This window comes from Saimiri boliviensis, chromosome 2 (genome assembly GCF_048565385.1).
Source record: "Saimiri boliviensis isolate mSaiBol1 chromosome 2, mSaiBol1.pri, whole genome shotgun sequence".
Lineage (NCBI taxonomy): Eukaryota > Metazoa > Chordata > Mammalia > Primates > Cebidae > Saimiri > Saimiri boliviensis.
The window spans coordinates 64,232,011-64,252,172 of record NC_133450.1 but is presented as its reverse complement, the minus strand read 5'-3'; the positions used below and the strand labels follow the sequence as shown (position 1 = coordinate 64,252,172).

Below are 20,162 nucleotides of genomic sequence, written 5' to 3'. Positions count from 1 at the left end.
TGGGTAACAAGAGCGAAAAAACTCCGTCTCAAAAAAAAAAAAAAAAAAAAAAAATCTGACTTGTAAATGTATTATTTGAAAAATGTTTGTTTTTCCTGAGGAATCGAGAGATTTCTTCCTCCTAGATAATAGGAGTTTAGTAAGCTACATGTGTTTTATTTTTCAGCATTTAGTTTTTATTTAGTAATTCATCTTTATCATGATTTTAATAAATAAATCATACAAAATACATTATTAAGAACATGGTGCAAATAATGTCTTTATTTCAACTAATGAATTTCTTATTATTTAAAGTGTTCCTTATTTTTATTTTTGAGATGGAGTTTTGATCTTGTTGCCCAGGCTGGAGTGCAGTGGCATGATCTTGGCTCACTACAACCTTTGCCTCCCAGGTTCAAGCCATTCTCCTGCCTCAGCCTCCCAAACTGGGATTACAGGTATGTGCTACTGTGTCTGGCTAATTTTTTATATTTTCAGTAGAGACGGGGTTTCTCTATGGTAGTCAGGCTGGTCTTAAACTCCTAACCTCAGGTGGTCTGCCCGCCTCGGCCTCCCAAAGTGTTAGGATTACAGGCGTGAGCCACTGCACCCTGCCTGTGTTCCCTATTTTTAAACAGTCGAAGGAAGAAACGTAATTAACTGTATACACATATAAAGCAATAAAAAGTAGTTCAAGTTAAACAACAACAAAACAATAAATGATCTCAATTGCTACTGTTTCTTATTACCTTTTTCTTTAATTTTTAATGGGCTATTTGCAAAAATTATAAATTGAACATATAAAATTGCCAAGGTTTTACTATGTTTTGGTCTGCAAAAGGGTAATTTCATATATCTCAACTTTATTATTATTATTATTATTATTATTTGAGATGGAGTCTTGCTCTGTCACCCAGGCTAGAGTGTAGTGGCATGATTTGGCTCACTGCAAACCTCCGCCTTCTGAGTTCAAGCAATTCTCCTCCCTCAGCCTCCTGAGTAGCTGGGACTACAGTTGTGTGTCACCATGCCTGGCTAACTTTTTGTATTTTCAGTAGGGATGGGGTTTCACCATGTTAGCCAAATGGTCTCGATCTCCTGACCTTGTGATCTTCCTGCCTCGGTCTCCCAAAGTGCTCAGATTATACGCGTAAGCCACTGAACCCAGCCTTAATATTTTTGTGGTAAAAAAAAATGTATCTGGAATGTGCAGTTACCTTCAGTGGCATCTCAGTTTTTTTTGGTTTGTTAAGTCTGATAAATATATAAGTGGTTACTAAAAATATTATGTAGGACATAAATCTATTTTTATAAAATTATTAAATGTTTTCTTCAATATATTTATCCTTGTGACCCTATACTCTCATGTGTGTACTTATAAATAGAGATGTTTAAAATGATGCTCATTAAATGTTAATACTAGTTGTTTTAGAAAATATTTTCATTAGTAGGAGATGTTTTATAATTGAAGAAAATCCTACCTGACGTAAAGCTTTGCTAGCTGCAGAAATATTTATTATATAACTGTCAGTATCATCAAAAGTGACTTCAGCTGTAACTTCCAACAAATTAGGGTTTCCAACAAACACAGTCAGTAGTGGTATTTCAAGTTTTTGAAAATCTGTGGAAACAAGGTTAGCAGTTAATAATACATAATGAAAACTATAAGCTCAATTTAATAATGATTGGCTAATCAGACTTTAGAACATCAACAGAATCTATTCTGCAAGTTGCACAATGGCTGCACATATAGTTAGCAATTTATATAGAGTCAACTTTAACAGTTCTGTTACAGAAAGGGGTTCTGATCCAGACCCCAAGAGAGGGTTCTCAAATCTCACACAAGAAAGAATTCAGGGGGAGTCCACAGAGTAAAATGAAAGCAAGTTTATTAAAAAAGCAGAGGAATAAAAAAAAGGCTAGTCCATAGACAGAGCTGGTGGTTGCCCACTTTAATGGTTATTTCTTGATGATATGCTAAATAAGGGGCAGATTATTCATGCCTCCCCTTTTTAGACCACATAGGGTAACTTCCTGACATTGCCATGGCATTCGTAAACTGTCATGGCACTGGTGGGAGTGTAGCAGTAAGGGAAACCAGAGGTCACTCTCACAATCATCTTGGTTTTAGTGGCACAAACTATTTTATCAGCAAGATCTTTGTGACCTGTATCTTGTGCTGACCTCGTATCTCATCCTGTGACTTGGTGTTATATATACATTTTTGGTGCTGCAAAAGAAGTAGCACTAGAATATTAACTATAGAGAAGGATGCGTCTCACAGATGGAGCATTGGTGAGCACACACCTGAACAGGGGAGAGGAAGAGGTTCTTATCCCTGACATAGCCCCTACTGCTGTGTCGTTCCCCTATTGGCTCGGGTTAGACTGCACAGTCAAAGCTAATTCTGATTGGCTGCTTTAAAGAGAGCAGGGGTAAGAGCCAGAGTGGCGGGGTGAGTGGTTTGGCGGGAAAAATGGTTATGGCAGAGCAGCTGACTGGGGGTGACTCAGGTCAAAGCAAGTGACCGGGATGAGTCAGGATGGAGCAGGTGACTGGAGCAGGTGATCAGGATGAGTCAGGATGGAGCAGGGGACAGGGGGAACAGATGTGAACTACTAATTAGAACTGGTAGGAAAGTTGTTTGCTGAAACTAGAGGCAAGGGGGCACCAAGAACCAGGAAGTTAAACTTTAAAATGGAGAATTAAAGAATGAGAGCTGAACATACAGACACACTGGTTCTTTGAAGTAAAATCAAGTTCACTATATCTAACACTTAGAATGCCTTAACTGTCTGGGAATGCAGCCCAGTAGGTCTCAGCCTCATTTTACCTCGCTCCTATTCAAGATGGAACTGCTCTCATTCAAACACCTTTGACAGTTCTCAGACAAATTTAGCTTTACAAATATTTTTTTCCTGTTTTCTCAGAAAAACATTGTGTCCCTTATTCATCAGCCTGGTTCTCAAATGCTAATCAAGATCTCAGATAATACTGCCTATCCTGAGTTGGTTGATTAGTAGAAAAATGGAAGGGTACATGCTCAATTGAAAGGGCTGCCAGTCAATCACTGCCAACAGAAAACTCTTCTGCATTTCAAACAAAATATTTCACCAGGCCAATTTCTACCTGCAGGCCACCTGTTTGCATCCTTGCCATACTGAGGACTTTAAGGGAAAAACAGATTTGAAATACTATGTAGTCTAACCGCATCTTTACTGATCAATAAGGCAGAATTTAAAAGAAAGAAATGATTTGCCTCAGGTCTCACTTGCAACTGTTTCCCTTAAACTAAAGTGACCTAGCCAGTGCTTCCTAGCCTTTACCTGGAGATTTTTTTGAAATGCAGATTGAGCAGGTCTGGAGTGAGGTTCTGCATTTCTTTTTCTTTTCTTTTCTTTTCTTTTCTTTTTTTTTTTTTTGAGATGTAGTCTCGCTCTGTCACCCAGGCCACCAGGCTAGGAGTACAGTGGCGCCATCTCCGCTCACTGCAACCTCTGCCTTCCGGGTTCAAGTGATTCTCGTGTCTCAGCCTCCTGAGTAGCTGGGATTACAGGCGCCCACCACCACGCCCATCTAGTTTTTGTGTTTTTAGTAGAGACAGGTTTCACCATGTTGCCCAGGCTGGTCTCGAACTCCAGGGCTCAAACAATACACCTGCTTCGGCCTCCCAAAGTGCTGGGATTAGAAGTGTGAGCCACTGTGCCTGCCGGTTCTGCATTTCTAACAATTGCTCTGGCGTTGCTAATGCAGGTTCAGGGACCACACGTTCAGTAGTCTGGACTAGATTTTTCTGCAGAAACAGGCAACTTAGTTGATTTGTTGGTTACTATTTGCTTCCATCAAACTGAACATATATAACTGATTGAGCCCTTTAATAAGCAATTTGGTGTATTTTAAAGGAAAAATAATTAAACATTGTGGTGTTGGTGACAGAATATAGAGAGATTACAATGGAAAAGATCTTAAAAATTTAGAAATGGCCAGAGTAATAGGTAAATTATATACTAAGATAAAGTTATATTTTGAAATCAGTAGAGAAAGGATGCATTTGTCAATAAACAATATTGGAACAACTAGCTAATCATATACAATATACCAAAATAAAATTGAGATAACCTAAAGAATTAAATGGAAAGTTAAAACCATAAAATTAAAACTCTAAAATTATTTGAAGGAAATAGGGACAATTAGTCATATAATCAACAAGAAAGGATTTCTAAGGGTTTCAAATAGAAGGAAGTTTTTCAGGACATTTAATCCACGATATTGAGGGAAACAGATGTTCTGAATTTTTTTTTCAAAGCTTCTAAGTTTTACCTATATAAATTGTGTTCAGTTCTGTTTTTCAAATAAGTCCTTTTTTTAAAATAGCATTTTGTCCTTTTATTATGGTTCCTATATCTTCTTTTACTCTGAGAGTTTTATGCATATTTATTTGATAGTGTCTTTCTGATTTTTCTGTTATCTCAAATTCTCAGAGTCTAAAATTTTCTGTTTCCTATGCCTGTTGACTCTCTGTTATGTTGGGTCATTTCCTTACATAGTTTTAAAATACTTTTTCTCAATTTGTGATCAGTGGAGATTGATATTCTTCTCCTGGAAGTCCATATTACCTGGGTTATGAAATATTCCTACAGAGAGTTAATTTTAAAAATATTTTCAAAAAAATTTTTTTCAATTTAATAAAATTTGTGTGTGTGTGTGTGTTTTAATAGAGACAGGGTCTCACTATGTTGCCCAGGCTGGTCTTGAGCTCCTGGGCTCAAGCTGTCCTCCTGCCTTGGCCTCCCAAAGTGCTGGGATTAGAGGCATGAGCCACTGTGCCTGACCCCTACAGAGAGTTTTGTGCTTCCTTGTGTTTGGGCCCAGGAATTATTATTTCTCAGCTTGGAATTCTACACTTGAATGCAGAATTCAGTCTCTGAATGTGATAGTCTTGGAGTTTGGATTTTTTATGGAAGATTGCTTTTCCTCACTCTAAGCACCATGGAGATGATAATCCCCCATGCTGCTGCTTTGGGCTGGTGGGTAGAGTTTTCCTAATTCCCTCTTCATGATTTGATGGTCCCAGCTTTCTTTAATGATTTACATTCCAACTTCCTTCCACAAAGTAGTAAGGCCCAAAGTCAAACTTTCTGTCAACACTTGGGCTTTAAAACCCATCTTACTGCCTTATGATCAATATCTGGGCCTCACATCCTTCGGGGAGTCATACATTCGCTAATTTCTTTGGCTTTAAGTTCCTTCTTCATTTCTGGTGACATGATTTTCTTCTTTTTCTTGCCCTTTCTCCCCTACTCCCTCCCTTCCATCTTTTATTCCTCTCTTCCTAGCTCAGTTATTTACTAAAATATTTTTTGTTTCATTTTTTCCATTGTGCTATTTCTCCAGCATCTTGAATAATTTTTGTATTACCTTTACAATAAATAAATTTCTGGAAAAATGGGGCAAAGTATGTAATTCTATTTCAAAGACTTTTTTTTTTTTTGGCTTAAAATAAATACAGTCATCTTGTGGGATACACAAAGGGTTGGTTCAAGGAGCTCTGTATATAACAAAATTCACATACACTCAAGTTCCCATGTTGGGTGTGTGGAACTCAGATATAGAAAAAGTCAGTCCCTGTGTATATGTGGGTTTCGCATCCCACAAAAACTGTGTTTTCTGTCTGTGTTTGGCTGAAAAGTATCTGTGGATAAGAGAACCTGCACAGTTCGAACTGGTGTTGTTCAAAAGTCAACTGTGGCTGAAATAAATATCACAATACCAAAGTAATTAAAGAGTTTTCTTTTCAGAGGGCAACAAAAATCTATACTAAAATTCTGTGTCAACTTGGGGTGGTAGCAATCTCATTTTCCTAATTTGTAAAATGAGAATTATAATCTATATTTTAGGATTGTTATAAACATTAAATAAAAAATGTATAAAAATATGGCTGAGCAAAGTGTGTCACTCCTGTAATCCCAGCATTTCGGGAGACTGAGGCAGGTGGATCACTTGAGGTCAGGATTTCGAGAGCAGCCTGGCCAAGATGGCAAAACCCCATCTCTACTAAAAATAGAAAAACTAGCTTGGTGTGGTGGCATATACTTGTAATCCCAGCTACTTTGGAGGGTGAGGTAGGAGAATTGCTTGAACTCAGGAGGCAGAGGCTGCAGTGATCTGAGATCATGCCACTGCACTCCAGCCTGAGTGACAGAGACAGACTCTGTCTCAAAAATAAATAAATAAATAAAATAATAATATAGAGCCCAGTACATTTTAAGTGCTCAATAATTAGACACTAATACTGTTAGCAGAATGCCATCAAGTAAAGTCAGTAACAAGGAGTATATTTCACATTCAAGAAAAAAACATTTATTTTTGATATTTTCCAATAAAAACAAACTTACCTTTTGACTTTTGTATGACCTTAGCTTTTAAAACTTGAGAGTTTCCCAGATCAACGTATTTCACAATATTGAGAGATGGTGAATCATCATATTGAAACCAATAATTGCATGGTTTTGCATATATCTTCCATGTTCGTCCATTCCTTTGCCCAAAGTTGTATAAGAACCACGTGCTCTTCAGAAAGGTCATATTGTTGGGTGCTCTTTTAGGCATGGTAGCAAGGGCAACTGCATTCTTATTATCTAAAATACTTGTGATGAGGAAGCTGCTGTACCCAGGAATCACTACAGTCTTCTCTATATCTGTATTTTCAAACAAGGCCTGAGCAACTGAGATGAAACAGAAGAGATTTGGTATTAAATCAAACATCCTATGTTTGCCAAACAAACTGATATACATAGCTAACAAATACACTGTTCGAGTTTTTAAACTGTCTCTTAACCAGAGAACACATTTGCCAAATTTCAGGTCATAATTCAAATTATTTTATAGAAAGTTTATCATGAATAGGCCATGCACCTATGCTTTAATTATTTTGTTGTGTTTGCTTTTTTTTTTTTTTGAGATAGAGCGCTCTGTCACCCATGCTGGAGTGCAGTGGTGCGATCTCGGCTCACTGCAACCTCTGTTTCCCAGGTTCAAGAGATTCTTCTGCCTCAGTGTCCCGAGTAGCTGGGATTATAAGCACATGCCACCACACCTGGCTAATTTTTGTATTTTTTAAAAGAGTCGGGGTTGCACCATGTTAGCCAGGCTGGTCTCGCACTTCCTACTCTCAGTGATCCACCCACCTTGGCCTCCCAAACCTGCTGGGAATACAGGTATGATTACAGGCGTGAGCCACCATGTCCGGCCTGCTTTAATGTTTACTGCGAAATTATTCTATAAAATTTTTGGCAGAAAAAACTATGTAGAGCTAAGTAAAAAATTTAGCTGATTTTTTCCAAAAAACTATGGAACTACTAAAAGCCTTAATAACCTAAAATCTACATTGTGATTCTACAAGAGAAGGATAATGCAGCCGGTTTCCCAGTACTAAAGATGTGCTTATTACAAAGAAGATGCTTAATAAATATTTGTTGAATGGATCAGTAATTGAGTATTTAAGGAGAATGTAAAGATTTAGAAGGAAATAGGTTCTTGGGCACCTTAAGGAACACCATTATTTAAGGCAGGCGTCCCCAAACTACGGCCCCCGCGTGTCGCATGCGGCCCCCTGAGGCCCCCTGAGGCCATTTATCCGGCCCCCCGCCGCACTTCAGGAAGGGGCACCTCTTTCATTGGTGGTCAGTGAGAAGAGCACAGTATGTGGCGGCCCTCCAACGGTCTGAGGGACAGTGAACTGGCCCCCTGTGTAAAAAGTTTGGGGACGCCTGATTAAGGAATGGGAAGGGGAAAAGATTCTCTCAAGGAGACGAAGAAGAAATGATTGGAGAAAATCAGAGTAGATATCAATGAAGCCAAGGAAGGCTGTTGAAAGTTATCATTATCAAAACATTTTTGATAGGTCATGAAACATGTCAGCAATACTCTCCTCACTCTAAAAAAAAGTCAGAAGAGGCCCTCATCACTCCCTTAATTATGCCCATATGCTCTAATTTCTCTCAGTTCAAAACAATCAACGAAAATCCTTTCCAGCGTTCCCTCCAACCACCCCGTAATTTCTCTCTTCTCCTTTATAGTGAACCTTCCTGAAAGCGTTATCTTTATTCCCTGTCTCCACTCTCCTCTCATAATTTTTCGAACCCATTCCAATCAGACTTTTGTCTACATGACTCCAACCAATAGCTTTTGTCAAGGTTCCCAAGGACTTTTAAAATTTTTTTGAGATGAAGTCACCCAGGCTGGAATGCAGTGGCACAATCTTGGCTCACCGCAACATCCGCCTCCTGGGTTCAAGCAATTTTCTTACCTCAGCCTCCCGAGTTGCTGGGATTATAGGTGTGTCACCACACCCAGCTAATTTTTGTATTTTAGTAGAAATGGGGGTTTCACCATATTGGCCAGGCTGGTCTCGAACTCCTGACTTCAGGTGATCCACCCGTCTCAGCCTCCTAAAGTTCTGGGATTACCACCCAGCACCCGTGCCCAGCCAAGGTTCCCAAGGACGTTCACACAGATCCACTGGCCAATTTTCATTTCTTATCTTACCAGACCTATTGGTATTATGCTGTTGGGAAAAACAGCAGAGGAGAAAGGACTTACAGAGTGCCTACATAAATTGGTTATGAGTAACACATAAACAAGGATCAACAAACTACGGAAGGCTGCAGGAGGCCTCTGAGGAGGAAGGCCTCTCCATGCCTCATGTTCTGGTGCGGGGTGACCTCGGCTCTGTTACCATAAACATTGTGCTCAAGGACGTAAAACCCCTTCACAGTACTATGAGGTAGCCAGACTTGTAGGCTCCTTGTAAGGTCCAGAGTAATAAAGTAATGGCCCCCTGGTCCTACTTTTTCTCTTAATCTATCTTTTTCTCATTCCTTTGTTGCCACCGAACTTGGGGTACCCATGGGTGATGCAGGGCTGGCTCCCTACATTTTGGTTTCCAACTGTCCAGCTCAAGGATTTCGGTGAAGGCGCGGCTGAGCGTGGTAAAGTGGTGGAACTACAGACAAAGGAACCCAGAGGATGAAACGAATCAGTGCTACGAGTAGGTAGATGGCTTGGGAAGTATACCAGGGTGACAATGGGAAGCCCTCTTAAGCGAAAAGAGGAAGTCAGTACTAGTTGCTCGCTCTGTCAGTTGTTTTCAATGTATCTGTGCTTTCTGACTGTCTATTGCAGTCTTCGTCTTTCGCTGCTTTATAAAGAAGGAGCTAAGGAAAAAGCAGTCTGTCTGTCAGCTCCTCCTCTGTATTTTATCAAAGATTGGCCAGATCTACCTAACATTCCTCCGTTAGAGGAATCACAGGCCGTTTTAAAAGTAAAACTCACTGCTCTAACAGCAGCGTTCAAGCCCAACAGGCTCAGCCCAATGCCAGCAGCTGCTGCCCGGGCGGGAGAGGGAGCAGGACAGGCAAAACGCAAGCGAAAAGCTGCAAACAGCAAGCGGCAGCGTGGCGGGCCCGGTTTAGACACATACGGGCTGCTCTCCACAGGTGTCCCACAATCACATTTTGTGTGTTCTTTGTAAACAAGTAACATCCCAAATTGTAATTCTCTACTAAAATTTAAGTAAAATTTAAGGATTTGTAAGACCTTTAAATGTGGCTCTTTTAAAATCTAATTTAAGTAAAGCAGTAACCTCTCTAAAGGGCAAGAAATTACAACTAGCTCATAAATTAGTAAGGAGCAATTAGAAGCGAGCCATATAGCTTTGCTCCTCAGTAAAAAAGGATTTCCTAATTAACTAATAAGTTGCAAAACCTGCTTAGTATCTTAAAAGGCAACAGCAACAACAAGCCGGTTCAAGGCCGTGTGCCGGAAACCTTGCCGGCAAAGAGGCACAACACCTGTGCCTGCAGGCGAAAAGACCAGCAGCCCAAGGCCAGTCCAGCCCCAGCCAGAAAAATGTCAAAAAATGGAAAGAGAGTGTGTAAAAGAAAAAGAGAGAGAAAGAAAAGGAAAACAAAGAGAAAGAGAGGCACAGAAAGTAAGAGCATGTCGAAGTTTGTCAGTGAAAGTTGTAAAAATGTCATAAAAGGAAATTTATATAAATTTTGCTTTAAAAGTCTAAAAAAGTTTTAAAACATTAATTGTAAAAAAAAAAATTCTGTGTGTAAACATATTGGTTAAAAGTTAAAAAAGTATCATCTAGTTTTCTGTAAACTAGACATTAAAATAAAACAGCACCTGGAAAGGCCTTTAAACAGCAAGCAAGGAGGAGGGACCCCGAGGGCCTTCAATGCCCATTTTCAGCAGGAAGTAGTTACAGAAGAGCAAGCTCCGCCCTATTTCCCCCAAAATTTCTGGGTCCCAACCCCTTAAGAAAAAAATGTAACAGTAGGTAGTCAGTCAGGTTTCAAGATGCTCAATAAAGCTGCTAATAAATTGGCAGCCCTAAAATTTAAATAAAAACATTTGGAGAATCTATAATTACTGTTATAATGATGTTATTAATCTGTTCTGTTTCTCTGTGTAGTCTACAAGAACAAATCCAAAAGCCTCCAAAAAATAACTCATCCAAATCAAGCTGTACTTGCTTACCTAGCTTTGGAAAACAAACAAAAAACAAACAAAACAAAGACAGGGACAGGAAATAAAGAACCTCACAAATGCAATTTAGCTTAACATTATTCACTAAAAATTGTTTTAAGCTGGCCAAGGGACAACAAATAACAGCAGCTGAACAACACCTAAAGAATCCAGATTAGAAAACTTAATGAATCTGGTGGCAAAACCCATTAACAAAAAGTTGGGGAAAAGACAATGTAATAACATGGGGGAGAGGATTTGCTTGTGTCTCTCCAGGTCCAAATCAACAACTGGTGTGAAAACCATCAAGACATTTAAAATCTTACCATAAGCGGCAGTTACCACCCTAACAGTAAGTACTCCTGGAGTTGGAGTGGAAGTAAAAGGAAATAGTATCTTACTTGTCCAAGCTCGAGGAGTTTGGATACCTGTGTCTCTTAACAGACCTTGAGAAACGTCTCCCTCTATACATATTGTCACTGAAGTCTTAAAAGGTGTTCAAAATAGAACAAAAAGATTTATGTTTACTTTAAGAGCAGTGATAATGGGTCTTAATAGCTGTCACAGCTACTGCTGCAGCAGCTGGTGCTGCTTTGCATTCTTCTGTTCAGACTGCCAGCTTTGTAGATAATTGGCAGAAAAAATCCTCAAAGCTTTGGAATTACCAAAGTCAAATAGATCAAAAATTGGCAAATCAAATCAGTGATTTGCGACAGACGGTCGTCTGGATGGGTAATCGTATCACGAGTCTTAAGCACCGTCTACACATGCAATGTGATTGGAACACTTCTGATTTTTGTATTATTCTTAGTTCTTAGAACACTACTGAACACCACTGAGAAATGATTAAGCGTCACTTACAAGGGAAAGAAGATAATTTAACATTAGATATAGCTAGACTGAAAAAGCAAATTTTTGAGGCATCTCAGGCTCACTTTACCTTGTTGCCTGGCACAAATGTTCTCGCTGGAGTTGCTAACAGCCTCTCCAACATGAAACCATTAAGATGGATAAAAACTCTCTGCGAATCAACCATTGCAAACTTTGTGTTGGTTTGTGTCTGTTTATGCTGTTTGTTCTTAGTCTGCAAATGTTAAAGCTGACTTCGAAGAGAGACACCATGAGCAAACAATAATAGCAATGGTGGTTTTAGATAAAAACGGAGGGGATATGTTGGGAAAAACAGCAAAGGAGAAAGGACTTACAGAGTGCCTACATAAATTGGTTATGAGTAACACATAGACAAGGAACAACAAACTGCGGAAGGCTGCAGGAGGCCTCTGAGGAGGAAGGCCTCTCCATGCCTCACGTTCCGGTGCAGGGTGACCTCGGCTCTGTTACCATAAACATTGTGCTCAGGACATAAAACCCCTTCAGAGCACTATGACGTAGCCGGACTTGTAGGCTCCTTGTAAGGTCCAGAGTAATGAAATAATGGCCCCCTGGTCCTGCTTTTTCTCTTAATTTGTCTTTTTCTCATTCCTTTGTTGCCACTGAACTTGGGGTACCCATGGGTGATGTAGTGCTGGCTCCCTACATTATGCAGCACAGGAGAGGGGCCTCTCCTTGAAACAGTTTCCTCACTTGGTTTGACACACTCTCTCTTAGTTCTGTTCTGACCAGATCACCCGATATCCTTTGCTGATTCTCCCCTATCTCCCTGAACACTACATATTGGAATGCCCTGGATTAGACCTCAAGCCTCTTCCCTTCTATAACTCCAATCATTTTCCAGGTGTTCTCATTTGGTCTCATGGCATTAGCTATCATACATAAGCTGACCATCCTCAAATCTCTGTCTCTAGTCCAGATCACTTCCCTGTATTTCTAAATGCCCATCTTACTTCTCCACTTGGATGAGTAACAGGCATCTTTAAGTCTAATATGATCTCTCATCTGATGATGGTAATGGCCTCCTAGCTGACTTCTCTGCTCTCCTTGCCCTCTCTTCTTCACCTGCCCAGTCTATTCTCATCTCAGCAGCCAAAGTGATCTTGTTGAGACATAATTCAGATCATGTCTCTTTCTGCTTAAATCCTCCAATGGCTTCCCGTTTAGTCAGAGTAAAACCCAAACCCTCTGAATACTTAACTTTTGCTATGAATCCATCATCTTTTGAGATAGAAACATCCTACAGAACAGTGATTCAAAATTATTTTGCTAAAGCAAGGCAAAATCTGCATGAACTTCCCATTTTCTTTAATTTCTTCCGATAACTCTTTAAGACAAAATAAGCTCATAGGAATAAATAATAGGCAATACTATTGATGACATATCAATGAAGTTATAGCTATGCTTTATTATATTAGAAAAAAAAATATTGGGCAGGGCTTGGTGGCTAACACCTGTTAATCCCAGCACTTTGGGAAGCTGAGGTAGGCAGATCACTCGAGGTCAGGAGTTCAAGACCGGCCTGGCCAACAAGGTGAAACCCTGTCTCCACTAAAAATACAAAAATTAGGCCGGGTGGGGTGGCTCAGGCCTGTAATCCTAGCACTTTGGGAGGCTGAGGTGGGTGGATTGCCTGAGCTTAGGAGTTCGAGATCAGCCTGGGCAACACAGTGAAACCCCATCTACTAAAATACAAAATAAATCAGCCATGTGTGGTGGTATGTGCTTGTAGTCCCAGCTACTCAGGAGGCTGAGAATTACTTTAACGTAGAAGGCAAAGGTTGCAGTGAGCCGAGATCACGCCACTGCACTCTAGCCTGGGCAATAGAGCAAGATGCCATTTCTACAAAAACAAAACAAAACAAAACAAAACAAAACATGAAAAAACATTAGCTGGGTGAGGTGGCAGACACCTGTAATCCCAGCTACTCGGGAGGCTGAAGCAGGAGAATTGCTTGAACCTGAGAGGCAGAGTTTGCAGTGAGCCGAGATTGTGTCACGCACTCCAGCCTGGGCGACAGAGCCAGACTCATTGCCAAAAAAAAAAAAAAAAAAAAAAAAGAAATATTTCAGGAACCTAAATATATGTAAACATTGGTAGGTTGCCAACTGGACTAAAATTTGAAATCTATTGCTCTATAAGTAAGCTTTTTTTTTTTTTAAAAAAAAAAACAAAACAGAGTCTTATTCTGTTGCCCAGGCTGCAGTGCCAAGGCACAGTCTTGGCTCACTGCAACCTCCGCCTCCCAGTTTCAAGAAATTCTTCTGCCTCAGCCTCCCAAGTAGCTGGGACTACAGGCGCCTGCCACCACACCTGGCAAATTTTTGTATTTTTAGTAGAGAAGAGGTTTCACCATGTTAGTCAGTCTGGTCTTGAACTCCTGACTTTGTGAACTGTCTACCTCAGCCTCCCTAAGTGCTGGGATTACAGGTATGAGCCACCATGCCCAACTTAAATAAGCATCAAAAAGCCTTCACAAAAGATAATTTTTCATTATTTTCTAGCCATCAAAGCTATATGATATTATTATACTTACCTTGGGAATCAAGAGTGAGTTGATAGGTGAAATTTCCAGTTTTACTAATCAAAAGGGAACTAGACAAACAAGAGCTCTCATTCACTTCTTCTAATCCGAAAGGCTCTTTCATTTCTACAATAGCTGAGGACAAAAATCCTTTAGGAGTCGTATGTTGCAATACTTTTCTTATGTGAGCTCTTCCAGTTTTCCTAGAAATAAATACAACCATTAAGCAATTTGGATAAAACAGTGGATTAAACAAACCAATTTATGAACAAATAATTTACAAACAAAGTTTACCTCAAATAGCTAACAAATATTTGATTAACATTTGTTCAACCTCATTAATAATCAATGAAATGGCAATTATAACAATGGGATGCGATTTTTAACCTCTAAAATTAGCAAAGATCTTTAAATGACAGAATTCAGCAGTAGTGGGAATTGAGTGAAGACAGGCACTCATCCACTACTGGTGGGATTGTAAATTGGAACGGGCTTCCTGGAAAGCAATTTGACATTATGCATTAAGAGCATGCTAACCTTTTCCCTGCTCTGGTTCTGTAAGTCTATTTTTTTTTTTTTTTTTTTTTTTGAGACGGAGTTTTGCTCTTGTTACCCAGGCTGGAGTGCAATGGCGTGATCTCGGCTCACCGCAACCTCCACCTCCTGGGTTCAGGCAATTCTCCTGCCTCAGCTTCCTGAGTAGCTGGGATTACAGGCACGCGCCACCACGCCCAGCTAGTTTTTTGTATTTTTAGTAGAGACGGGGTTTCACCATGTTGACCAGGATGGTCTCGATCTCTCGACCTCGTGATCCACCCGCCTCGGCCTCCCAAAGTGCTGGGATTACAGGCTTGAGCCACCGTGCCCGGCCTGTAAGTCTATTAATATGGCTCTGTCCTAAGGAAATAACTTGAAACACAGGGGTTGGGGAGAAAGCTTTCTATACAAAGATATTCATCACAATATTATGGTAAAATTTAGAAATGAGAAATGTCAATAAAACTAAGTAAGTCATATTACATGATTTACTTAGAGAAAATGCAATGATTAAAAGGGTGTTTACAGAGTATTTAATAGTATAAGGAAGATGATCATTTGTAATGTCCAAATGAAGAAAGCAAGTTGAAAGATATTAAAATATTTATAAAAAGAACTAAATTATGATTCATCAAAGTGTTGACAGTCATAATTTCTTAAAATTATCTTAATATTTTTCTGTCTTTTAGGAAATTTCTATACTAAGCATGTATTAACTTTGTAACCAAGAAAACAATCTGTTTCTAAAATGTTAGCCTTGCATATCCACATGCAAAAAATTCATTCTAGACGCAAATCTTACAGTTGTCCTAAAAATTAATTCTAGGCTGGGTGTGGTCCCAGCACTTTGGGAGGCTGAGGCAGGCAGATTGCTTGAGCCTAGGAGTTCAAGACCAGCCTAGGCAACATGGTGAAACTCCATCTTTACTAAAAATCCATAAATTAACCAGTTGTGGTGGTGCGTGCCTATAATCCTCAGGAAGCTGAGGCAGTAGGATGTCTTGAGCTTGTGAGGTGGAGGTTGCAGTGAATTGAGATGGTGCCACTGCACTCCAGCCTGGATGACAAAGCCAGACCCTGTCCCAAAAAAGAAAAGAAGAACTCTAAATGGCTCACAGATTTAAATATAAAATGCAAAACTATACAGCTCCTAAGAAGATAACACAGGAGAAAATCTAGATGACCTTGGGTATGGCAATGACTTTTTCCTCATTTTAAAAAATCATGTTAAAATACATGCTATGGTTTGAATGTATCTCTCAAAGTTTATGTGTTGAAAACATAATTTCCAGTGCAACAGTGTTGAGAGGTAGGACTTTTAAGTGGTGATCAGACTATAAGGGCTCTGCCCCCATGAATGGATGAACGCCATTATTGCAGGAGCGGGTTAATTATTGTGGGAGTGGGTTCCTGAAAAAAGAATGAATACAGTCCCCTCTTTTCCTCTTTCTTTCTCTCTATCTTTTGCACATGAGTGCTTGCACACCTGTGTGCTCACCTGCACTAACCCTTGTGCCTTCCACCATAGGATAAAGACCCTCACCAGATATGGGCCGCCCAGCCTTGGACTTTCAGCCTCCAGAACCGTAAGAAATACATTTCTTTTCTTTATACATTACCCGGTCTGTGATATTCTATATAGCAGCATGAAGTGGACTAAGAAGATGCACCTAACCAAATTTACCATCTTAATGCAATGACTGTTGAATACAGTACCAAAGACACAATCCATGAAAGATAAAATTGATAAATTTCTCTCCAGTTTTCCTAAACACACATAAAACCATTAAGTAATTTGGATAAAACAGTGGATTAAATGAACCAATTTATGAACAAATAGTTTACAAACAAAATATACCACAAATAGCTAACAAACATTTGATTAACATTTGGTCAACCTCATTTGTAATCAAAGAAATCACAATTACAACAGTGGGATACAATTTTTAACCAATTAGTAAAAACTTTTAAATGACAGCGTTCAGCAGTGAACCCTGAATCTGTGTTAAAAATACATGCTAGGGCTGGGCGTGGTGGCTCACGCCTGTAATCTCAGCACTTTGGGAGGCCAAGGCAGGTGGATCACTTGAGGTCAGGAGATTGAGACCATCCTGGCCAACATAGTGAAACTCTGTCTCTACGAAAATACACACACACAAAAATTATCCAGGCATGGTGGCGCTGTGCCTGTAGTCCCAGCTACTTGGGCGGCTGAGGCAGAAGAATCTCTTGAACCTGGGAGGCAGAGACTGCAGTGGGCTGAGATTGTTTCACTGCATTCCAGCCTGGCAACAGAGTGAGACTCCATCTCAAAACAAAACATGCTACGGTTTGCATGTATCTCTCATTAGTAATTGGTACCTTACTAAAACTACAAACTTCTGCTCTGTGATATACCCTGTCAAGAGAATTCGAAGACAAGCCACATACTAGGAGAAAATATTTTCAAAAGACGTAAAAAGGACTGTTGTCTAAAATAAACTGTAGGGGAAGGGAAAAGAAACCTCTTTTTCCTCTATTCTCCTTGGTTCTGTAACTGAGATCCTGACAATTACGCTGTCAAATACAGATTAACAAGAGAAAAACAGGCAGAGTTTATTAACATGTGTATTGTGCTTAAATGCAGGAAAAACAGCAGCAATGAGTAACTAAAGGGGCAATTAGAACACGGGGCTTCAAAACAAAGAACAGTAAATTTTTAGAGAAGTGATAAGACAAAGGAAAATGGGTTTAGGTTTTTAGGGTCAGCAAACTGTGGAAGGTAAATAAATGGAGGAAACTAACGGAAGACAAAGGTTGTTTTGACAAGGTTTCTTCTGTCAATTCTTTATGTCTCTGGGTTTATTAATAGCGTAGAGTTGCTTGTGCCTGTAATCCCAACTACTCTGGAGGGAAGACTGAGGCAGGAGGATTGCTTGAGGACAGGAGTTGGAGACCAGCCTGGGTGCAACATAGTGAGATCTCACCTCTAAAAACATTTAAAAAGTAAAAAAAAAAAAAAAACATCCGAGCTGGGTGTGGTGGCTCATGCTTGTAGTTCCAGATTCTTGGGAGGCTGAGTCAGGAGGATTGCTTGAGCCCAGGAGTTCAAGGTTGCAGTGAGCTATGATTGCACCACTTCACTCCAGCCTGGGTAACAGAGTGAGAATCTGTCTCTAAAAAGAAAAAAAATTTATATAGTCTAGAGTTATCTCCAGTGATTAAGAATCATTCTGCCCTTCCTGGTGGGAGGGGGCAAAGAGTTTTTCTTGTGTCTGTTTTTCCTTAATTGCCTTCAGCTCAAATAATCTTTATGCTAAAGTGGCATATTCTTTGTTGTTTTTTGTTTTGTTTGGAAATTGGAGGTCTCACTATTTTGCCCAGGCTAGGCTTGAACTTGAGATCATCTGGCCTCAGACTCTCAAGTAGCTGCAACTACAGGCACACACCACTGCACAGCTCTGGGGTGGCATAATCCGATCTCCTACAATACAAAAAACGCTGATAATAAAACAATAAGAAAGCATACAACCTGCTTTTAAAAATGGGCCTAAGACCATAACAGATACCTCATCAAAGAAGATATTCAGATGGCAAATAAGCATGTCAAAAAATGTTCTACAGCATTTACTGATATGGTTCTCATCTTGAATTGTAATTCCCACATGTCAAGGGAGGAACCTGCTTGGAGGTGCTTGGATCATGGGGCGGTTTTCCCCATGCTGTTCTCATAACAGTGAGGGAGCTGTCATGAGATATGATGGTTTAAAGAAGGGCAGTTTCCCCTGCCCTCTCTCTCTCTCCTGCCACCATGTAAGACGTGCCTTGCTTCCCCTTCACCTTCCACCACGGCCTCTCCAGTCATGCAGCATTATGAGTCAATTAAACCTCTTTCCATTATAAATTATCCAGTTTCAGGTATTTCTATATAGCTGTGTGAAAACAGACTAATGCGTATGTCATCAGGGAAATGCAAATTAATAATGAGATACCAGCACATGCCCATTAAAATGGCAGAAATCCAAATCCCTGACAACCCAAATACTGGTGAGTATGTGAATAACAGGAACTCTTGTTCATTGCTGATAGAAATGAAAATGATAAAGACAGTCTGGGGAACAGTTTGGTCATTTTTTACAAAACTAAATATCCTCTTAGCATATGATCTAGCAGAATACCTTGGTGTTTACCTAAATGAGTTGAAAACTTATATCTATACAAAACCCTGCAAATAGGAGTTTACAGAAGCTTTATTTATAATTGCTCAAACTTGGAAGCAACCAAGATGTTCTTCAGTAGGTAAATGGATAAATAGACTGTGGTATATTCAGATGACAGTATATTATATTATTCAGCACTAAAAAAGAAATAAGCTATCAAGCCATGAAAAAGACATGGAGAAATTTAGATGCATATTACTAAGTAAAAGAAGCCTCTGAAAAGGCTATATACTGTATGATTCAAACAATATGACATTCTGGAAAAGGCAAAACTATGGAGACAGCCAAAAGCTTGGTGGTTGCCAGGGGTGAGGGAGAGAGGGGGATGAATAGGCAAAGCACAGAAAATGTTTAGGGCAGTGAAACTCTTCTGTATGATATTATGATGATGAGTACTTGGAATTATACATCTGTTCAAACCCACTGAATCTGCAAGACTAAGAGTAGGCCCTGATGTAGATATGGACTCTGGGTGATAAATGATGTGTCAGTGTAGGTTCGTGAGCTATAACAAATGTACCACTTTGGTGTGGGATGTGGCTAGCGGGGAAGGTTTTGTGTGTGTATGGGACAGAAGTATATAGGAACTCTATTGCTCTGCTCAATTTTGCTGTAAAGCTGTAATTAATTAAAAAATAAAGTTTATTAATTACTTTTAAAAAGTTAACCTCTTTGTATCTGAAGTCAATGGCCAATGGTCAGGCAGCTACCTTAATTATGGAGGCTGTCTCCCCACTTCTTCCTAGGATTGCTTTTGGGGGTGATTAAGCACTGCTGTTCTAGGAGAGGACAGAAATCAGCCTTCAAAGGAGAAAGAAAGGGGATTTGGGCAATGAAGAAAAGTCTGTAAGTTTTAGAGGTGGAGAGGAACAACTGTTGAGTGGAGAAGATACTGCAAAAAGACAAATGAAACTATCTATGCATCCTAAGCTCTCATTCCAATGCCTATGCCATTTCCCCAGCCCAGCCGATCCCTTCCACCCCAGGCCAGAACGGAACTGTTTTCATCAAGGTTACTACAGCCTAGAATGGTGCCAAATTCAAAGGTCACATCTTTAATCTGATTTCACTCAAGTCTCTTTGCGGCACGCATCACAGTTGATCACGCCATGCTTTCTTTAACACCCTCTTCTCTTGGTTTATATGGCCCCACATTTTCCTGTGTCTTTTCTATGCTGTGGGCTGCTCCTTCTTATTCTTCTTTGCTAGGGCCTTCTTCTCAGCCCAGTCTCTCTTCCTGGACTGTCCCAGGGCTTTTCTTCTCAACATACAGCCCCTTCTGCAGGTAGAATCAACCATCTGTATCTGAACAATTGCCAAATGCCAAGACTCTCAATTACCCTGCCTGATGCCTGCACTTTTCATCTTAGAAAATGGCAGTATCGTCCTCCTAGCTACAAACTATGAACCTAGACAATTTTTGATCACTCTCTTTTTTGCTCATATCCTTCATAGGCAAGCACATCATCAGATCCTGTCTTCTCTCAACTGCACCTGC

At 39.9% G+C, this 20,162-nt stretch overlaps 1 protein-coding gene across 1 annotated transcript in view; it reads right to left on the bottom strand.

The window, feature by feature from the left end:
- The window catches only part of CATSPERB (cation channel sperm associated auxiliary subunit beta), a 185,524-nt gene that overhangs the window by 26,152 nt on the left and 139,210 nt on the right, over positions 1 to 20,162 (bottom strand). The window contains 3 exon segments of the mRNA XM_074393468.1: positions 1,461 to 1,600; positions 6,375 to 6,704; positions 13,941 to 14,131. Of these exon segments, the coding sequence (XP_074249569.1) occupies positions 1,461 to 1,600; positions 6,375 to 6,704; positions 13,941 to 14,131 (661 nt within the window).